At 37.5% G+C, this 21,801-nt stretch overlaps 2 protein-coding genes across 2 annotated transcripts; both read right to left on the bottom strand.

The window, feature by feature from the left end:
* Window positions 1-421: 421 nt before the first annotated feature.
* On the bottom strand, window positions 422-10,489 carry LOC109079916 (nuclear pore glycoprotein p62-like). The gene is made up of 13 exons (XM_019095029.2): window positions 10,353-10,489; window positions 9,453-9,753; window positions 7,195-7,427; window positions 6,802-6,876; window positions 6,601-6,705; window positions 3,213-3,317; window positions 2,983-3,088; window positions 2,758-2,902; window positions 1,832-1,881; window positions 1,051-1,185; window positions 854-965; window positions 696-762; window positions 422-603 (listed from the first exon to the last, which is right to left on the bottom strand). Exons 2-13 carry the CDS (start codon window positions 9,719-9,721, stop codon window positions 512-514), a joined length of 1,494 nt encoding a protein of 497 aa, XP_018950574.1. The 5' UTR covers window positions 9,722-9,753; window positions 10,353-10,489; the 3' UTR covers window positions 422-511.
* Window positions 10,490-13,359: 2,870 nt separating this feature from the next.
* cnga2a (cyclic nucleotide gated channel subunit alpha 2a) lies at window positions 13,360-21,237 on the bottom strand. Its single transcript, XM_042769807.1, has 8 exons — window positions 20,727-21,237; window positions 19,063-19,170; window positions 18,838-18,948; window position 18,301; window positions 15,988-16,160; window positions 15,770-15,877; window positions 15,285-15,391; window positions 13,360-15,156 (listed from the first exon to the last, which is right to left on the bottom strand). The coding sequence occupies exons 2-8, from the start codon at window positions 19,167-19,169 to the stop codon at window positions 13,736-13,738; spliced, it is 2,028 nt and encodes a 675-aa protein (XP_042625741.1). The 5' UTR covers window position 19,170; window positions 20,727-21,237; the 3' UTR covers window positions 13,360-13,735.
* Between the last annotated feature and the right edge of the window lie 564 nt (window positions 21,238-21,801).

The following is a 21,801-nucleotide window of genomic DNA, read 5'->3' on the forward strand; positions in this document are numbered from 1 at the left end:
GTTCATGCTACACACAGACTGCATGCATGTGGAGGGGAGCATGCACCTGCACATACCTGCAAATGTCGGTCATTTCGTCTCCTTTTAAACCTGCAACCTCCTGTAAAATATGATTTTTTTTTTTTTTTTTTTTTTTTTTTTTTTTTTTTTAGACGTAGGTTAAGATTGCTTGATGATATTAATCAGTGATGGGATCCACGTTGCTACGGTGGAGCTCCATGCAGCTGATTGGCTCGTTTTATAGGCTAAGTATTAACCAGGAAGAGAAACTCCCTTCTTTAGTGAATGTATTGTTCATTTTATAACTTTAAAAATTGCTCTGATTTTCCATCTGAATTTCTTGATCACTAAACTCTGAGAAAAACCCATGATCATTTTGCAAATTGCATTCAATATGAATAATAATCAAGAGGAAATCGGATACAAAGAAATTATTTTATTTTGAAGCAAATAACAAAAACAAAAATGACATTCATTTACAACTGAATGAGGGGAAAAGAGAGCTGCATGCTCACTGGAAGTTTATACGAAAGCTCTTCTCTTGTTCCTTGCTGCGGCTTTCACACAGCTTCGAGACCTCCTCCACTCGCCTGTGGAGCAAAACTGCACAGAAAAGGTATGTGTCAAGCATACAAGCTAACATTTCATCAAGCGTTTAATGTGTCAAAAGCCATTTAAGACAAAAGGATACCAACCAGAGTTCTGTTCTACCCACTGCAGGGAGTCCATATGTGCATTGAGGATTTTACAGATCTGCTGAAGCTGAAAAACAACACCAGTCCTTCTCAGTCCAGCTCACACAACGGTTCATAAAGAGCGTTTCTGTCGGGACCATCGATCGTATTTTACATACCGGGTCAGTGGTGTCAGCAGGTCCGCTGGAGGTGTTGAGGTGCTCAATAATCTCTTTCAGATCTTGGGACATTCTCTTGAGTTGCGCGTCCACGTTTTCCGCCAACTTGTAGCTGGATGAAAGATCATTCAAACACTCAATGACTTCACAGTATAGGAGGAAACATCAGGTCCTTAAACGGCTGTGTTTGCTCTTACGTTCTTTCTCGTTCTTCATCTGCATTCTGCATGTAAATGGTTCCGCTTTGCTCTTTCACAGACTCCTCTAATGGACACAGAAGATCCTCCAGCTCTTTCTGCTGGGACAGGATGAAGTCCAGCTCCTGATCCAACCTGCGTTACAAACAACGAAATATCAGAAACACAAAGTTAACATCAAACATGAGAACAGACAGTATACATGCATGCTGAAGTTACTTGATTGTGACTGGTCAAAATAAATTTGTATAAATGAGCACTAAACTATAACTGACAGATGCCACAGGCAACCAACATTTCCTGCTGTGCCAGTTTCTATTGTATCACTCTTAATTAGGGCTGCACAATAATTCTTAAACTGTTAATCACTGGAGAAAAAAAGTTTCACATAAGCACAAACCAAGAGAATGTCAACACGCATGGTTTGTTCACAGATAGTCACAGCACAGAGTGCAAACAGCCATGTGACAGAAACAGACTGGCTGTATCACACTATTATTCTCAGTAGAGATCAATAAACTCCAACTTACATGTTTGCAGCTGTTTTCAACTCATAAGCACTTTTCGTGAGGGTGTGTGCACATGGTTGCCAGGTTGGGAAGATTAAGTAAACCACTGGCCAGAAAATGTATCGATTTATGAAACTTAAAACTCTTGAAATCTGGCAACTGTAACCATGTGAAAGCTTGTGGAGGCTTGTTAGCAATGCAACAAAGCACAAATGCCACATTGAAATAAAATGTTATCAGGATGAACAACCAGCAAGCAAATAATTGATTACCTTCGTTGGTCCAGTTTCACTTTTTCCATATCTTTATGTAAAGCAGTTATCTAAAAGAAAAAGAAAAGAAAAAAGAAAAAGATTACTCGTCACTGGAAATCTGTTGCAATATGGTTTTAGGCAGTAACACTAGATTCGGGTTTATAGATGGGTAAGTTAACTATGGGTGTCCTAATGTGGTTTTGTGATCGAGAAAGCAATCCAACCCAATAAACCAAGCTGTATAATCATAATTCACAATGGGCAATGTGTTATATAAAAAGCAGCAGTGTCTGTTTCTGTGGGTGAACACAGCATCACAGCTGAAATCCAAAAAGCACCTCTTCATCTTAAAAAGTTGTGTACTTGCTCTTCTCTGAAACAGGTGCAATGCAAGAAAGCTGTGCCGACAAAGCCTTGATTCACAATTCATTCTGGAAATGTGTGTATTTGTGACCCTGGAGCACACAGTCTTAAGTCGCTGGGGTATATTTGTAGCAATAGCCAAAAATACATTGTATGGGTCAAAATTATTGATTTTTCTTTTATGCCAAAAATCATTAGGATATTAAGTAAACATCATGTTCCATGAAGATATTTTGTACATTTCCTACCATAAATATATCAAAACGTAATTTTTGATTAGTAATATTATTTGCTGAGAGGTTGTTTTGAAAATATTTATTGATGATTTTTTCATTTTTTAGACTTTTTTTTTGATTTTCTGATTATTTATTTTCAAATAGTTGTATCTCAGACAAATATTGTCCTCCTAACAAACCACACATCACTGGAAAGCTTATTCAGCTTTTAGATGATGCATAAATCAAATCAAGTATGCCTGGTTTTGTGGTCCAGGGTCACACGTATAATTCTGGGGTTGCTGTAACTCTACAAAGATGGTGTATGTGGCAGCAGGGAGAAAACAGATGAGTCTATTTCTCTACCTTCTCTCCGTTCTCCACCAGCATGCGGTCCCAGGCGTTGACCTGAGTGGCCTGCTGGAGAAAGTGTCGCTCCTGGTCTTCTAGTTCTGAGCTCCACTTGTTAATCAAAGCCTCCAGCTGAGCGTACGACATCACTGGAGCCGTGCTGACGGAAGACCACAAGAACGCTCAACGCTAGAAAAACGGCACAAAATCAAACCGTCTTGAATGTGAAAAGCTTTGTACCTGGTTGTGACGATGGCAGATGAGGAGGTGATGGCTGGTGCGGTAGATGCTGCAGTCTTCAGTCCCAGAGAGAAGCCAGTAGTAGCTCCAGTGCTAACAGCAGCAGCTAAAGACACAAACACACACTCTCAAAGTTATTCTCAAAGAATAAGTCACTGATAGGACAACTACATACTGGCCTCGATTATTTGTTCAGCATGTATTAATGAACAAAGAGTAAGAGAGGGCACCTGTGCTTATAGCAGGAGCGGCTCCTAGAGGTTTCAGGGACAGGCTTGTGTTAGCGATGGATGCTGAGGTCCCCACAGGAGCCACCGAGGCCATCGACGAGCCCACTGACAGAGAAATGAAAAGACTGTCACGATGATTTCTCTAGAACAGTCCTAAATGATCGTTCCCACACTTTAGTCCAATTCACTGCAATACGAGATCAGGCCCGCCTAAGACTTCTAGCAGAAGCTTTTCTCCAAAGTTTGGCTGCACGGTTATGACAAAAATCATAATGGTCCTTTATTCCCTTGAAATTATAATTGCGGATTATTAATTACAATTATCACAATCTACACTGAATGATGTTTACACCACTGTTTAAAGCAACTGCGTGCCATATCTTTATATGATAATAAACAAGCTGAAAAACAACTAAAACCAATGATGCTAGCTTAAATTAAAAACATTAGAGTGGAGGCTTAAATGAGTTTGAATGGCTTAGAAATCATACACAGAAGGGAATTCTGATTGAGTCTCAAGGCATTCTGGGAGTTTAGATGTGAATTTTGACGGTTGCGAGTGTTAATAGTCTTGGCTCATCTGAACATTCCTCAATGTTAGTCTATGGGATTTTTATGATTTTTAATCTTAATTTTTAGGAAAACTGTAATTCCGATCAGTTAGAAAAGATATAGCACACCGAGTCAGATCAGTCTGAAGAGCTGGGCTGGGTTTGGTGGTTCTAGTATGAAAACTCTAGGATGAGTTTCAATTACAAATTTAGTCTCAGAAGAATTCGCTTAAATCAGTAAGTTGGCTTTTCAAGCAAACTTAAGCGCAACAGCACACACAAAGAAACACACGTTAACAAAATCGAGTAGAAAATCGAGTGAGTCAATGATTCAGTGAGCCGTTCATATAGACACTTGCTTCATTTACTGAATGAATCAGCCGTTTAAACGAATCAGTTGAATCAGTGACTCACTCATTAAAACAGTGACTTGCCGCCACCTACTGGTGGTGTGGTTTCATATTTAAAAGTTTTATTGCATTTGTCCAACATTTCATATTTGCATGTTAAAAAAGCTACACAGTTTTACTGAGTAAATGCATTAATGGAAGCTCTTATTTTCATTAAACAGTAATGTAAATACATCTAAATGGCACTCTTGATGCAGCTTCTGTTTCCTCTGCAGTTTGTTGACACTGATGTCATTTGAATGGTAACAACCATACAGTGTTTTATTATTATAACTGAACGTATTGATCAAATGTAAGAATTTGACATAAACAATGACATGTATATTTAATAAGGTTAAGAAAATATCATCCTTCATAAAGTTAAAAAGTGTCCTAGAAATCAATTTAAGTAAGACCTGATAGAGCACTGATTAGACAGCATCTAAATTTGGCTTTAGATTCAGGACTTGTTTTTCAGCCATTGTTTAGCTGGTATTACTTGTGTGCTTTGGGTCATTGTCTTGTTACATCACCTCGCTGCTCTAAAGCACGAACTCATGAACTGAACTCCTGGTGTTCTCCTGTTAAATGTCTTGATTCACTTTAGAATTCATTGTTCCTTCAATGATTTAGGGGTTCAAGGGAATGTAGTTGATCCGTGATCCTCGCCCCACAGTTTGGTGTGCATGTGGTTCAAGGGGGGTTCCTTTCATGAAACATCATTCTTGAGTTTTGATTGAGTAACTTATAGATCTGTGTGCAGCTAGAGTCGCGAACGGTTTCATCCAGTTCACTTAAAGAAAAAAAAAACCTTCAAAAGAATGACTTGCATTTTATGAATCACTAAGGACCACTGTTTCAGCTAAAAATCTTCTTTACTGATCTACTGAGAAGAGGAAAAAAAAGTCACCTATATCTTGGATGGCCTGAGGATGAGTAAGTTAACAGCGAATGATCATTTTTGGGTGAACTGTTCCTTTAAGTGTTTTACTGATAGTGGACACATGGGCACAGTTTCCGTGAGGATTGTTTTTTTTTTGTTGTTGTTGGGTTGCTTCTGACCTCTCTTCCAGTATTGTCCGCCGTGTTCTTAGAGTTATCTTTTCTTGACAAGACCAGATTTGCAGTAAGAAGTAGTAACAATGCTTTGTGTGTCTTCATCAGCGCACGTGTGCGACCCACACTTCCAAACACTACTTAATTCACTCCTATTGGCTTTTGGAGAAGCCGTAACAGAATTGCACTTACTTTTTCCCACCTGCCCCATCAATGACCAATCATAGTCTTCAATAAAAACTAGATTTTTATAAATTAGCTTAGATTGTTTTTGTCTATAACTGTGACTTACAAGTAATCAATGCAGAAATCCAGAGCTTTTCAACTAAACCTATTCTTGCCACTGTGTGTGTGTGTATACATACAGTACAGACCAAAAGTTTGGAAACATTACTATTTTTAATGTTTTTGAAAGAAGTTTCTTCTGCTCATCAAGCCTGCATTTATTTGACCAAAAATACAGAAAAAACAGTAATATTGTGATATATTATTACAATTTAAAATAATTTTTTTAAATTTATTATACTTTAAATTATCATTTATTTCTGTGATGCAAAGCTGAATTTTTAGGATCATTATCACATGATCCTTTAGAAATCATTCTAATATGATGATTCATTATCAAAGTTGGAAACAGTTCTGCTGCTTAATATTTTTTCAGAACATGTGATACTTTTTTAGGATACTTTGATGAATAAAAATGATAAAAAAAAAAAAAAAAAAAAAGCTATGTTTTTAAAATATAAATATTTTGTAATAACAATATACACTACTGGTCAGTAATTTGGGGTCAGTAATTTTTTTTCTTTTTTTTAAATAAAATCAATACTTTTATTCAGCAAGGATGTGTTAAATTGATAAAAGTGATAGTAAAGAAAATATATTATTAGAATATATATTATTAGAATTTTTTTTTATTTTGAATAAATGCAGTTCTTTTTGACCTTTTATTCATCAAATATATTAGACAGCAGAACTGTTTCCAAAACTCATAATAAATCAGAATATTAGAATGATTTCTAAATGATCACGTGATAGACTGGATGTTACATGTGACACTGAAGGCTGGAGTAATGATGCTGAAAATTCAGCTTTGCATCACAGGAATAAATTATTTTTTTAAAGTATGTTCAAATAGAAAACTATTATTTTAAGTTGTAATAATATTTCACAATATTACTGTTTTTTTCTGTATTTTTGATCAAATAAATGCAGGCTTGATGAGCAGAAGAGACTTCTTTCAAAAACATTAAAAATAGTAATGTTTCCAAACTTTTGGTCTGTACTGTATATATAAACATAGCATGCAAACACATAAATGCAGATGTGCCTTTAAAGCAGATCTGTTAGTAGATGGCTTGGTTTGAGTATTGGAGGTGGAACAGAACTCACGTGTGAATCCTGTGGCTGGTGTTGAGGCTATAGGAGCAGCAAACAGAGACGACACCGGAGCCGTCAGGGACTGACTCTGTGCAGAGCTGATAGGAGCTGGGGTGGCTAGACAACAACAACAACAAAAGATGCATTATATATCAAAAGTTCTCTTTCGCCAGTTTTTCTCATATTAGAACAGCCACACTACATATTACAGACCTGAAGTTTTAATCCCAAAGTTAATTGCAGATGTTGGGGCCGTGGAGGCAGCAGTAGACGCTCCAAGAGTCAGACCTATAAAACACAAATTAATATAATTAGACAAAAAAAGCTTATTTATATACTTCCTTCTTAAAGGACCAGTCTGACACAATGTGATAAAGTGATACAGTGTGTATAACAAACTCCAAGTGAAGAAAAAAACCATGAAACGGATTGACGGTTTTCATTCTCTGTGCTGACATATTCGACTGAAACAGGAAGTCTGGCTGGCAGGACTTATCCTTTTACTGAACCTTTATTTTGAAGTCAAAGTCAAACATTGGTGACAGGGGCATTATCGTTTCAGAGAGCATGAAGCATTCGATGTCAAGACGTGTCCCTCTGTATTACCTGTGGACTGAGCCCCTAGAGAGAGCGCAGGGGTGGGCTGTGCTGGGGGCGCTGAGGATGCTTGAACTTTGGGCATCCCGAAGCCGAACCCCCCCAAAGGCTGCTGGGCTGCAGTAGTCTGCGTGGGGAGACCCCCGAAACCGAAGCCCGTCCCAGCAGTCGAAGCCCCCAGAGTCACACTCGTGGTCGCAGGCTGAGATGCTGCAGGTGTGCTGAATTTTGGAAGGGAGGCACTGGATGCAAAGACGTGAACAGAGTTTTTAAACATTACAGACTTGACATTACACACTGTCCACTTTCAGTTATACAGTGGATATTTCCGACTCTGGATGTCCAGCCATTTTAAGAGCTGTGACTCACTGCACACCCATTCAATTCTACAATTAAAGCCCTGACACACTGCCCTGACGGAGCGTTGGATGGATAGAAAGACATATCATACATTTTTAGGCTCCAGAAAGAGCCTGAAATCAATCAGGAACACAGCAAATGTCCGAAAGCACAAATTAAACTCACCCGAAAATGAAAATGACCCCATGTTTTACTCACCCTCAAGCCATCCTGGGTGTAAATGACTTTCTTCTTTCAGACGAATCCAATCAGAATTATATAAAAATCGTGCTGGCTCTTCCCAGCTTTATAATGGCACTGAATGGGTGTTGATCATGGGGTACTTTTCATTTTTGGGTGAACTGTCCCTTTAAATTCTTATTGATCATTAAGCTAACAACACTGCTTAAACACTGTAAACAGTCAACATTAATTATAGACAGTGCAGCAGTGCCTGGCCACCTTTTTAGTGGCCTTGTTTTCAGAAGTATTTTCCCCTAACTTGTCTTTTAATAATTTACTAAAAAAAAAAAAGTCTTATGATTAGAAGCCATGAACCAAACCAACCAGCCCCGACGTGAATCACACCAATCACTAACTTTGTTTTGAAGTATTTCAAAATCAGCCAAAAAGATACACAGTACAGGTCAAAAGTTTGGAAACATTACTATTTTTAATGTTTTTGAAAGAAGTCTCTTCTGCTCATCAAGCCTGCATTTATTTGATCAAAAATACAAAAAAACTGAAATATTGTGAAATATTATTACAACTTAAAATAATAGTTTTCTATTTGAATATACTTTAAAAAAAAATAATTTATTCCTGTGATGCAAAGCTGAATTTTCAGTATCATTACTCCAGCCTTCAGTGTCACATGTAACATCCAGTCTATCACATGATCATTTAGAAATCATTCTAATATTCTGATTTATTATGAGTGTTGGAAACAGTTCTGCTGTCTAATATATTTGATGAATATAAGGTTAAAAAGAACTGCATTTATTCAAAATAAAATAAAAAAATTCTAATAATATATATTCTAATAATATATTTTCTTTACTATCACTTTTTTATCAATTTAACACATCCTTGCTGAAATAAAAGTATTGATTTTATTTTAAAAAAAGAAAGGAAAAAAAATTACTGACCCCAAATTACTGACCAGTAGTGTATATTGTTATTACAAAATATTTATATTTTAAAAATATAGCTTCTTTTTTTTTTTTTTTTTTTTAATTTTTATTCATCAAAGTATCCTAAAAAAAGTATCACATGTTCTGAAAAAAATATTAAGCAGCAGAACTGTTTCTAACTTTGATAATGAATCATCATATTAGAATGATTTCTAAAGGATCATGTGATAATTGTAGTATGGATTCAGCTTTGCATCACAGAAATAAATGATAATTTAAAGTATAATACATTTAAAAACAATTATTTTAAATTGTAATAATATTTCACAATATTACTGTTTTTTCTGTATTTTTGATCAAATAAATGGAGGCTTGATGAGCAGAAGAAACTTCTTTCAAAAACATTAAAAATAGTAATGTTTCCAAACTTTTGACCTGTACTGTATATGCACATTTTTAATATTATTATAATTTTTTTTTTTCAATGCAAAATAAGCAGTTTGAGAAAGTCTGGAAACTGACCCGACAGTGCATTCTGCTGTTGAATATGGTAATTTAAAACAAATAATATCATCTGATTGCTTTAACAAAAGTACATGGATTAACAACCTCAAAGCTCTCAGTAGGTTTATAAGTCATCATTAAAAATCGATTCGGATAAAATGAACAAGGTTTTTACTTACGGAGCACGGCTGTTGCACTCTATTCCGTGACAGAACTGTTTATTATTGCTTTATTAAGACCAACATTATAAACATAATCGAAAACATCGATCCGCCCCAGATAAAATCTCACCCAAAAGAGAAGCCTCCACTTGAGGTGGTGCTCTGAGTCTGGGCTCCGAAGCCGAATCCATTATTCTGCGCCGGCTGAGCGAGGAGTCCTGCGATCTGAGACGACGGGTTTCCAAAGCTCTGAGCCTGGGGCTGGCCGGTCCCTGAAGAGAAGGCCCCTCCCGCAGGAGCGCTCGTCTGCAGCCCGAAGCCTGTGGCGCCCGCAGCTGTAGTCTTAGGGGCTCCGAAACTGAAACCTCCGGTGCCCGCCTGACCGAAGTTAAACGCCATAGTGCTGCAAGTGACGAGAGAGACTTCCAGCCCTGCAGAAACAACCATCATGCATCATTTAACTGCAAAGCTGTTGAATTTATTTTCCTGAGTTTCAAGAATGCTGGTTAAAGCCACTGTGTGCTAAGAGTGCACATATTTATGTCATACAGAAATACATCACTATTTAAGGACTAGATGATTACATGGGTTCATTAGAAGTTGTGTCATATTGTAGACACAGAGTAGATGTGTGCAGCCAACCCTCAACTCTGGATCTCTGCTGCTGCTGTTTCTTGTTTTGCGACTATAATGTCCAAAAATGTCTTCTAGGCTTTGAGAATATGATTGATATATTGACTAATGTTTTTACTGCCCCATTAGTCTCTTTATAGAAGCATATTAAAATCTACTGATAGCAAAAGCAGCAGAGCAGCTCGTGTGCTTCATTAGAAACTAACATTTAGTGTAATCGGTTCATTCAAATGAATGAATGTAGTTTAACTTCAGTGCAGACACAGCTCCTCACATTAATGCCCTCCTCTGCACAAGTACATCGCTCATGCTAGTACTATAGAAATGGGACGGGCAGACTAAATGATATAAAACACTTCATAACTGTAAAACACAGAGAAACATAATTAAAACTTACACACAGTACTTCACAGCAGCTCCTGCGCAGTGTGCGTCACATGCGCTGCTCCTGTGAGGACCCCTGCGTCTACTGTCTAAAGCACTGCCTGAGCAAAATTACAGTTGGTTCTTACGCGACAGATGCTGTCAAAATAGTCCCTACATCAAAATAAAGTTAAACTGCGGCATCAAATAATCAATCAATCAATATATATATATTTTTAAATGTATTTATTAGGATATTGATTTAATTATAATTACATTAACAACAAAGGCCTAAAAGTATGATTATAAACTTACCATGTTGTTGTTGTTTTTTTTTTTTTATTGTTGAGTGTTATTTGGTTCTGCAGACATTTTATTATTTTTTTTTTTTAAATGAAAGATTTAAGTCGATTGATAAAGACAACAGTGTTGCATTTTATTTGGTTCTGCACACAAAGTCGATTGATTTATAAAATTAATTGACAATAAAGACAACATATGACTGTGAGTGTTAAGATTAAGCAAAATTTATAGGTTTTTGATTTGAGGGAGGTTTAAAGATTTCTTTTATTTATAAATATGAGTTTTTTGATTTTAATCGGTGTTTGCTTTGAGGGAGGGTCACAGACTTCTGGGGGGTGGGGGGGAAGATCCAAAAGGTCATCAGAAAGTTGATGCTCTCAAGACGCCTTCTGCCTTAATAGAATTCCTGCTTGAATAGAAAGATCTCACGCTAAGCATGAGTTATGCTCTTTTGTATTTTGCTTTTGACAGGAATATTACACATAGCCCTGCTGAAAAAAAAAACTTGAGTTAAAAAAACGATGGCAGTGGTTCATATGCTGGTTAGGTATTTTTGACGCTGGGATGGTGATTTATGCTGGTCCTTTCTGGTTTAAACTGGTCCTTTGTTGGTTTTATGTTTAAACTGGTGGTTTTGTTGTTGGTTTATGCTGGTCCTTTTGCTGGTTTATGCTGGTCCTTTGTCAGCACATGACCAGCATTATTAACCAACAAAGGACCAGTTTAAACCAGCAAAGGACCAGCATAAACCACCATCCCAGCGTCAAAACTTACCTAACCAGCATATGCTGTTTTTTTCAACAGGGAGTTGATAGGTTGTTATTTTTAAGTTGTAGGTTCTCACATTCAGACAGATTTAAATTCAATCCAGAGAATTTCAGAAAGTGACTAGTCTTATTATTTATAATATAAAATGTAGGACAGGACTTTAATTTCAGAAAGTGACTAGTCTTATTATTTATAATATAAAATGTAGGACAGGACTTTAGTTCAATTCATCAGTTCACACTCAAATATAAACGTGATCTTGCAGTTGATTGTGGAGGGATGATTTGTTTAGAAAATATTAGGCTTTTAAACTTACACATTCATGCCTACTTTTAGCAAAAGATGTCACATTTTTAAAAATTGATATATGGCCACAATGATCCTTTGTAAATTTATTTAATAGAAATTAAAGAAAAATTACGGTAACACTTAATTTTAAGGACCAATTCTCATTATTAAGTAGTTGTTTTCTGAGAATGTATGTTATAGCATATTGGCTGTTTTTCGGTACTTATAAAGCACATATTAATGCCTTATTCTGCATGAGCATATGATCCCCTAATCCACCCCATACCTGAACTTAACAACTACCTCAAAGAACTTAACATTTGGACCTTAAAATAAAGTGTGACCCAAAATTACATTAATTTGTTATGAGAAAATATATCAACACGGGAGCAGAAACTGTGCTCATCACACGATCTGTAGAGTTCCTTGATATAAGATATGAACAGTGTATAGCCAAAGTATATTTGAGTATTAACAGTGTTGTTGTCTAACCCATGATTTAACACAGATATAAATCCAGTGCTATAGTAAGTGTGAGTATTCATCAGGGGTAACCGATTAATCCTGCTCCTTGAAAGCTAAAACCCTGCTCCAGCACACCTGCCTGTAACCTTCTAGTGAACCTGAACATCTCAGACAAAGGCACTCGGTGTGAGTTACACTCTCCCTCTGCTGGACAGGCTCATGATGTGCACTCTGGACAATGCAGGTTCTTTATTGCCATGGATGGACCGTTAACATCCTCGATTCCATCCTATTGCACTAAAGATTTGTTAAAGTGGAAAAAAGTTCTTCACAATAAGTAAAGAAATTGTTAAGCACTGTTGACTGAAAGGTTCTTTAGGGAACTTTGTGACTGTTAAAGAGTACCTTTTACAGCCTATGTGTGTTTGCACTAAAGATTTGGGGGTGCAATCTGCATTGTCATGTGACCTTTAACACTTCCCTAACATTCGCACAACTTCTCTCCTGTCGCTTCATAACTATATTCGTCGAATCTTGCTCTGGAGCTGGTCATAAGCAGATGTATTTCCCTCTGTGACATCACAAGTCCCACAATATCAAAACGGACCATTTTTGGAGCTTTATTATGCTGTGTTTACAATGAGGAGGACATTTATAAGCCATGGACCTTGCAGGATGTTTTAATGGTACAAAGACCTCTTATATTTCAAGAGGTTTTAAGGAAATTTCTGTAAATTTAACAAATAATGTCCTGGCAGAAAATTACCAGCAGGTTACCTTTTCCATTTTTTTCAACCAGTTACATAATTTGATGAACCTATTTCTTGAGTTGATTTATACAGGTTGAGGGAACATAATTTCATTGAATAAAAAGAGCAATGAAATGGTGGGCTCTCCTAGTCAGACTTGTCTGTCTTTACACAAAGGATGATGCTTCAGTAAGTAGACTGCAAGTAATCATTGAAGTGAAAACATTTGGAAACACTTTTTATTTAGCAATACAAGGCCTAAAACAACCAACAGCAACTACAGCAGGACACTCCTGCCCCACAAACACAATAATAATAATACAAATCAGGTCAATATGATTATTTTATGTGGTGCTAGATATTCAGCACAGCTAACATTGAAAGAATCATGAGAGCAGCTGTGCTCAAAAATGTACAATACTGCCCACCCGTAATAAACATTAGTATGTTTATTTTATGTGGTGGCTGGTCATGTGATCTCAACATGGCAGTACTAATGAAGGATGATGTACAATAAAACATTTTTCTAAGTCTAGACGTTTTTGTTTGTTTCTTGAAGATTCATAAATCTGGAGTCCCATCAGTTAAATGTATACCCCAAAAGTGCTGTTCGTTTTTGATGTTGGAAACTTTTAGCAAAACTTTACACAAAATGCAAAAATAAAACAGTACACCTTTAAATGGGGTGGGCAAAAGCATATGTTTTTATAAGACAGTCAATTGAGGTCTGTTCCATGGCATTTATGAAACAATTTTATGTTCTTTCTAGTGTTCATATATTATCGCTATTGAATGGTCATTAAGACCACTGTACTGTATAAGGTTCTATCTTAGAAGCAAGTGCTCAGAGCTGGATGTTGACCTCACTGTGTGTACCGTCACCGTCAACAGTGCTTTCATTGCCATCCGAGAGGAAGCCGCTGCCAGAGTGCCATGTCCTACACTCCAGTGCTGTGAGTCTCTGCTTCAGCCGCTGTTGAGTAGCTGTGTACTCAGCCAGTAACCGAGCAAACCGAGTCTGTAGTATTTCAAAAGAAGCTTCCAACCTCTCCACTTTCTCCTCAACCCGTTCTTCCCCCATGCCACCTGCGTCCAACTCCTCCAGCAGGCCCTCCTTCAGAAGGATCTGTCTTCCCCTCTCTTCCAGAGCTTTCTTAGCATCCGGATACTCCATTACAGCCTCCATCAGGTCATCCTTTGACAAACAGAAGAGGTCAGAGTAGCCAATGCTACGGATGTTAGCGGTGCGTCGGTTGCCCATTTTGCTGCCTTTGATGTTGAGGATGCTAATCTCGCCAAAGCAGCTGCCGGCCGTCAAGTGTGCAAACTGGGTCATCCCATCATCAGCCACAACAGCAAGGCGACCCTCCTTTATGATGTACATCTCTTTTCCTATGTCCCCCTTTCGGCAGATGTAGTCTCCGGGACTGAAAACCTGTGGCCGCAGCTTGAGCACCAGTTCCACCAAAAGCCCAGCTTCACAGTCCTGGAAGATTCGGACCTTCTTCAGTGTATCCAGATGCACGTTGATGGCGATCTCAGCCCGCAGTTTGTTGGGCAGATTCTTTAGGACATCCTGCTCATCAATTGCTTTCTTGTTGGTCCACAGGTAGTCGAACCATTTGATGACTCTGGCTTCCAGCTCTTTGCTGACCTTTCTGAACTGCATGTAGTGTTTGATGGCATCGATGTGAGCCTGGAACTCGGCCCGTGTGGCATTCATGTTTGATATCATGGCTCCTATATTACCAACAATGGTGGCAAAAATGAGAACGCCAACAAGGAAATCAAAAACAACAAAAAGATACTCCTCATCCCGCACCGGAGCCGGCATTTCCCCAATGGTGGTCAGTGTGAGGGTTGACCAGTAGAGGCAGTAGACGTATCCTCGAGTGAGTGTCCCAAACTCAGGGTCAGAGATGTTTGGGTAGACCCACTGGTCGGATCCGAACCCCAGAGACTTGGAGATGGCAAAGTAGATGCAGGCATTCCAGTGAATGATGACTAGGATATAGAGCACCAAGTTGCAAATGCGGAACATGTTGGGGTAGTTTGTGCGGGTCTCGGTGCGGTCGAAGAACTCAAACAGACGTGAGAAGCGCATCAGTCGATTGAAACGCAGCTCTGGTACGTGAATGCCAATGGCGATGTAGGCTAGATCCGTAGGTAGTATGGATAGCAGGTCTAGCTTGAATTGCATTGTGTGAAAATAGCTTTCTCTTAACTTGGTAAGGTCCTTCACCAGAAGACCCTGCTCAAGGAAACCTATAGTGAAGATATACATTGTCACTTCTTCATGATTACTCATATACACCAAAGCACCTATTGAATTAATAAAGCAAAGTGTCACAGCAACTCTTCCAAAAACATGATAGAGGCTGGAAGATTCTGACCTGTTCTCAGTCTCACACAGGTGTCCAGTATATAAACGACATCAGAGAGATAATCCAAAACCAGCCACAGAATGAAGTTCCTGGTTTGAAGCTCATCAAAGCAGGCCCTGTGTTTGGGATATGAATAATGAAACACCATCAGCTTCCGTCAGAACTAACCCTTTCACATATGACACAAAAACACTTATTTACATGAATCATCATCAAAATGAGAACCTAGATCACACACACTTGCTCTTGAGGTCTAATTATAGCGCTTGGATTTAATGGAAGAACAGCTGCTACAAATACCTTCCTCACAGGCCCGACATGCAGCATTCAGAATCCAAAATGAGTAGGTTTATTGTATTCAGGTAATTTACTGTATAATTTGCTGACTAGTTTTACATTGGATCATTTTAGAATCTTAGCTCAGAGATGCTTTTGATCTTCAGTATTTCACACTCTGCTAGAGTGTAGATAAATGGACATTTCTTTTGTCTTACCTAGCCACCACAAAGCACCAGTTGTACAATACAGCTGCGGCAATAACAAACAGCCAGCGGTAGTACAGGTCATCGGCGGGTGCCAATACGAAAACATCAGACTTTTTCCTGGTAACCAAATGCATTTCGACATTTTATGTGGTTACATGTATGTTTAACAAGGCAATGGAGATTTTATACAGCTGTTCAGAAGTAATGGTGTGAAAGCACAGACTCACTTGGTTTTGGCACTGTTGGATCCATCTTGAGCATCGGGTCTGATACTTATCCGACTGGGAGCAATTTGGAGTTCAGGTCCTCTGAAGCGCTCTAAGAAAGAATCTGGCCTTTCCTCCTCTTCCTGCAGGCTTTTATGGGCCCATTCTCTAAGAGTGACCACCATACTCACCAACTTGGAAACAAAGGGAACTACAGTAATGAATCAGTGTCCATCTTGAGCAATCAGGGTCTTCCCGATATGACCAGAATTTTATTTCAAGTGTTCACCTTTCCACCAAGTCTTAAAAGAACAGACCCAGAGACTTGGTGCTTGACACTTGTGGTTAAGTTCTCATGAGTTTCTCCATCAACACTGATATTGAGGCAGCTCTTCAGTACAGGTCTTGACCTTCAATCAAACATTCCTGAGCAAATAATCTCCCAGTGTTGTACTAAATAGCCGTCTTGAAGTTCCCTGACTTCAAATATAAGTGATATTTCCTTTGTTTATAAGGGTGTCCTGTATTGTTTCAAAAATTGATTGATTGACTCGGTTCAAAAACTCTTGTACTTGACATTTATCATTTATTATCTTGTGCCATATTGATTTGTCTTTGTTCAGCTTTAAACTGATGATAATAATGATTAATCAGGAGAAAGAGGAATTGAATGAAACATACTATACCCACATTCCTTCTCTAATCTTTTACAGATAAATCAGATCTACAAAGTATCACACTCTGTATTGTGTTATGTACTCCAAACTTGAACTTCTTTCAACATGAAACGATTCCAAAAACATGCTATTAATTAGAGATGCAAGGTATAAGCACAGCGATATATATCACAGCACCCCCAACAAAACGTGAAACACCCATTTCAGGTCATGGAGTCTCTACTAATGAGCTGATGACTGGAGTCAGGCGTGTTTGATTAGGGAGACATACAAAATGTGCAGCATATGTTTGCATAGCAAAACGATGGAAAAGTGGCACAGTGGAATGTGTTCTGTGTAAATGGCTCATAATACGCCACAGCAGGTAAAATGAAATAATAGATTTGAAATGCATCCACAGTATATTTGTACCTTGTTTGGTAACCTTGTGGTAGTGGTACATTATATTTAACGTTAAAGTTAAAGGCTTCGAGGTTCTGTACTGGAGTGGTTTGCCTCTTATCTCAAAGGGAGAATGTTTTCTGTCAAAGTATGGAATTGTTTTTCTTCCCATGCCCCAATACATCACGGTGCACCCCAGGGCTCTATCCTGGGTCCTCTTTTGTTTTCATTATATATGCTTCCACATGGTCATATTATACAGAGACACAATTTATCATACCACTTTTATGCTGATGACGCTCAGCTCTACTTTCCTATCAAAAATAATAATGGTTCTTTGTCTGGCCTTTTTGACTGCCTGTGTGACATAAAAGGTTGGATGGACATGAACTTCCTACAGTTAAACAATGACAAAACTTAAATTGTTATCTTCGCCTTACCAGATAGGACCTCTGACATAGTTAATCAGTTTGGTTCTTTATCCTCAAATGTTCATGACTGTTTCAAAAATCTTGGTCTCATTTTTTATTCTAATTTGAGTTTCAATAAGCAGATTAGCACTATTGTTAAAAGTAGTTTCTTTCAGCTAAGATCTATTGCCAAAATCAAGATGATGCTCTCTAAGAAAGATCTTGAAACTGTTGTTCATGCTTTTATTACCTCAAAGTTGGATTATTGCAACTTTTTATACCTGGGTTTGCCTAATTCAACTGTAAATCATCTGCAGATGGTCCAAATGCAGCAGCCAGGCTTTTGACTGGCACTAAAATGTGTCAGCACATTATTCCTGTGCTTGCCTCTCTCCACTGGTTACTGGTTAGGTCCCGGATTTATTTTTTAAAACTTTGCTTTTTGTTTATAAAGCTTTACACAGTCTTTTTTTTTTGTCCCATACAATGCTTCAAGATCCTAACATTCTTACAATCAACTACTTCTCTCTGTTCCTCGCTCACATTACAAAACTAAAGGTGTCTGGGCCTTCTCAGTGGCTGCTCCCAGACTCTGGAACAGTCTCTCTCTTTATATTAGATCTTCCCCTTCTGTTTCTACTTTTAAATCTTCCTTAAAAACTTATGTATTCTTTATGTTCTGAATGATGGTGTTTACCCTTTTTACATGCTGAAGTGCCCTTGAGCAAGGTGTGAACCCCCATTCTGTTTTAATATTGTTGTTAATTTTTTTTTTTAATACCTCTGTACAGCATTTTTTGTTTTAATACCTTGCACACTTTATTTATTTATTTTTTTAATATTGTTTTATTTTTTGTTTTAATAACTCTGTACAGCACTTTGGTTGCAACTTCTGTTGTTTTGATCTTTTCTTATATAGTGTGAACAGACTTGTTGATTGTGTGTCGGTGTTGATTGGATGTTGAGGTGTGGCAGTTGAACATGAGCTTACAGGGAGGAGCTAAAGAGGACTGAACAAGTGGATAAGTCCTGCATACATCACCAGAGAGAAGACTGGTGTTTTTACTGGACTATTCAGTTATGACATTTTAATCAAACATTACGAGGCCAAAACTTATTCAAAAGTTAAAAAAACTGAAACATATGCACTGATGATTTTTTTTCCACAATCAGCTATATCACATACATTTAGAAAATAGACAGGGTGAATTTACATTATATATTTTATGATACAAATGATATATTAAATTATATTGACTTTATATATTCTGTGCATTTGAAGTAGAATATATTAGAAAAATTGTGTTTTCCAATTGTAAAATTCATCAGTTTGAGATTCAAATTCCAAAGCAGGCCATTCGTGAATAAATCCAAATGATCTGAAGAAGCTGTGCCCCGCTCACCTTGACAGCGCCCCTCGGCCACGGAAGGAGTTCTGTGAGTTCAGTCCACGCGCTTCGAGGGTGGCCACTCGCTGTAGCTCGGAGGATGTGTCATCACATATCGACTGACCACTGCGTTGGCAAAAGAGTCAAATAGGCATTTATAAAGTCTGACAGACCGTATCTGACCATTAGACAGCTGAAGGGAACTGCTGAGTTCTAAAATAGCATGAGCTGCGATCTCACCGGCTGAGAGTGCTATCAGCGCGCTCTGACTCATCTTCAACAGACGTCTTCACAGAGAGTCTGTGAGCTGATAAATCCATGCTCTCCACCAACACTTGGCCGGTCATGCTGGAAAAGAGTTTGTTGTGGAATAAGACCTGTCTCTGTTCAACTACATGCTCTATAAAACACTGTTGCATAAGAGTTTTAATAACAATGTATGTGACATTTATATATATTTAACAGGGCTTTCAATTGATTTCAAATGTTATCAAATTAATTGCTTATGGTGAACAGTTAATAAAAGAAAGAGTGTGAAGTTAACATTTTCAGCTCAAAAGTTTATTTTTATAATAAATATATGATGGCCTTCCAACCTTTAAAACTGCGTCTTTGTGAACTGTTGTGTTTAAACTCTTAACATGCAATAACCAATTAAACACTTTAATCAATAAATGTGCTCAGCTCATACGGACACCCAGCTGTTTTTGTACATTGATAACACATAATGAAGATGTTTTTTGTTTGTTTGTTGTTTTTTTTTATTTTTTTATGCTGAATAATTTTTTTTTGTATTATATCTGTACAAATTAAAATAGTAATACTTGCAATGCAAAAATACTAGAGTGAACAAATTGTCACATCACTGAAGACAACATGTTAGAAAAAAACAAATCAGATAATACATGCTGCAGATAAGTGTTTGTTTTATGAATCTACAAAACAAAATAAAAGTGTCTTTATAAAAAATATTATACTATTATCTAAAAAGAGATATTGTAAACTTGTCTCTTCAGGTTAAATGGACAGCAATATATTTAATCATGTCTGGCTTGACAAATGTTCTCAATATTGTTGGGATATATAAAAGTTCAGTTAATATTTAAAGATTTATAATTTTACTGTAAAAATATTTAAATCATATATTTGTACAAGTAAAATATACTGCAATGCAAAAGTAGGCTACTGCACTATTTTTGTAGAAACCGTGATATGTTTTTTAAAGGATCCTTTGATGAATTGAAAGTTCAAATAACAGCGTTTATTTGAAATAGAAATCTTTTGTACCATAAATGTCTTTACTTTTGATAAATTAAAGGATTTTTTTTTTAAATACTGTTTTTACTTTATTTCTGATCCAATAAATGCAGCCTTGGTGAGACTTCTTTAAAAAAAAAAAAAAACAACTTAATTCCAAACGTTGACCTGCAGTGCACTGTATGTAGTTAATAATCACTATATCTAAGTCGATTAGACTTAATAGTTTAAGAATTGGCCAGTTGTCCTCTTACGGTGCGTTCCGGTGTCTATGGAGATAATTAGACTTCATTTGGCAGTAACTAGAAAAGATCCAGAAATTTCCATGCACAAACGGCAGCATTTCTTGAGAACGGGCCGGGCTGTAGTTGAATTGAAAATGATTAAAACTGTAAAGCTGTGCACAGGCTCTGAAGCATTTTAAACACACAGTGATCACAAGATGACCAGAAATGACCTCAGAATCCAGATGATTATGGTTGTATTTGAAGCCATTGCTCTGACCAGCACTGAATATCCTAAAATATTATTTAGATGATTCATTCTTACTATTACTTTTCTTTAAATTAGACTATTAGATTTCTTTAAATAGTATATAACAGTGCATTGATGATTAAGGAATAGAAGCGTTGTGTTGATTCACTCACCTGCTTGTATTTTTGAGCTGTTTCAGGTTCAAGTCCTGCTGTATTAATTCTTCATGAGTTTGAAGAACGTGCTTCTGAAGTCTTCAAACATCCTTCCTCTCCTAAACTCTGACTTCAGTGCGGTGATGTTTTCCCGGTTTGGATGATGGATTTGTGTGTTTATCTGAAGTGAAGCGCTGTGGTGTGACTGAAATGAGGCTGAGTGTCTGGAGGCAGGAGGGGGACGAGAGACACATTAGCATACGCCACTTCAGACATCACACACCTCCTCACATCTCACTCCTCTCTCCCAGCAGCCTCAGCTTCAATCTCAGTGTGTTTTCCCCTGTCCTCTGATGTGTTTGCATGTCCAGCGCAGTTGTGTGATTGAAAGCTCCTCCTGTGGTTCCTGAGAGCTCAGGCTTCTTGTTATTCCAGCAGATGCTTGTGTGTTTGAAGTGCTCTGATTGCAGCGCTGTGTTTGATGCTCATGCTTTGCTCTGCTCAGCACTTGATCACACACACAAGGACTGTTTGCTGCTGTATCCTCAACCATGTCCTGTTTTTACTGCTGCTGTCTAATTGACACAAGAGAAATGATGACAGAAATTCTGGCGCAAATCAAATACTTATACATGTATATAATAGTATGCCTAAAGGCCCATCTGATGGCTTTCAAATTGAATGACAATTATTCTACACATTATGAAATGTTTTTATTGTAAATTCATTTTTTTGAAAACTACTTATGTGTGAAATGACACGTCAAAGTTAGTTTTGAATAATATAAAGGCAGTGGGGTGGTGTGTTTGGGGTCAAAGGTCACCCAGTATGGGTCAAACCTGATATAGCCATATAGGAGGATCTACACTATACCAGCCTACCAGATATTTTTACATTTTTTTTTTTAAGAATTCTCTTATGTTCACCAAGTCTGCATTTATTTGATCAAAAACACATTGAAACCAGTAATTTTTTCACCCGGACCCTCCTCCTCAGACTTGACGCAGGTTGCCAGATTGACGACACCAACAAGAACAAGCGCACGTGATGATGAATGAAATGAAATACGCTGTGTTTTCCACCAACTGGCAAC

This window comes from Cyprinus carpio, chromosome A14 (assembly GCF_018340385.1).
Source record: "Cyprinus carpio isolate SPL01 chromosome A14, ASM1834038v1, whole genome shotgun sequence".
NCBI classification, from domain to species: Eukaryota; Metazoa; Chordata; class Actinopteri; order Cypriniformes; family Cyprinidae; genus Cyprinus; species Cyprinus carpio.

Excerpts from the sequence above, each read along its gene's own strand:
- LOC109079916 (XM_019095029.2), bottom strand. The coding sequence starts at position 9,721 with ATGGCGTTTAACTTCGGTCAGGCGGGCACCGGAGGTTTCAGTTTCGGA. Across the intron at positions 1,186-1,831 it reads GTGAAACTGGACCAACGAAG|GTTGGATCAGGAGCTGGACT; the intron begins GTAATCAATTAT and ends TTTGTAACGCAG. Across the intron at positions 604-695 it reads GTGGGTAGAACAGAACTCTG|TTTTGCTCCACAGGCGAGTG; the intron begins GTTGGTATCCTT and ends TTTTCTGTGCAG.
- cnga2a (XM_042769807.1), bottom strand. The coding sequence starts at position 19,169 with ATGACCGGCCAAGTGTTGGTGGAGAGCATGGATTTATCAGCTCACAGA. Across the intron at positions 15,878-15,987 it reads TCCAACAGTGCCAAAACCAA|GAAAAAGTCTGATGTTTTCG; the intron begins GTGAGTCTGTGC and ends TTTGGTTACCAG. Across the intron at positions 15,392-15,769 it reads TGGTGCTTTGTGGTGGCTAG|GGCCTGCTTTGATGAGCTTC; the intron begins GTAAGACAAAAG and ends TCCCAAACACAG.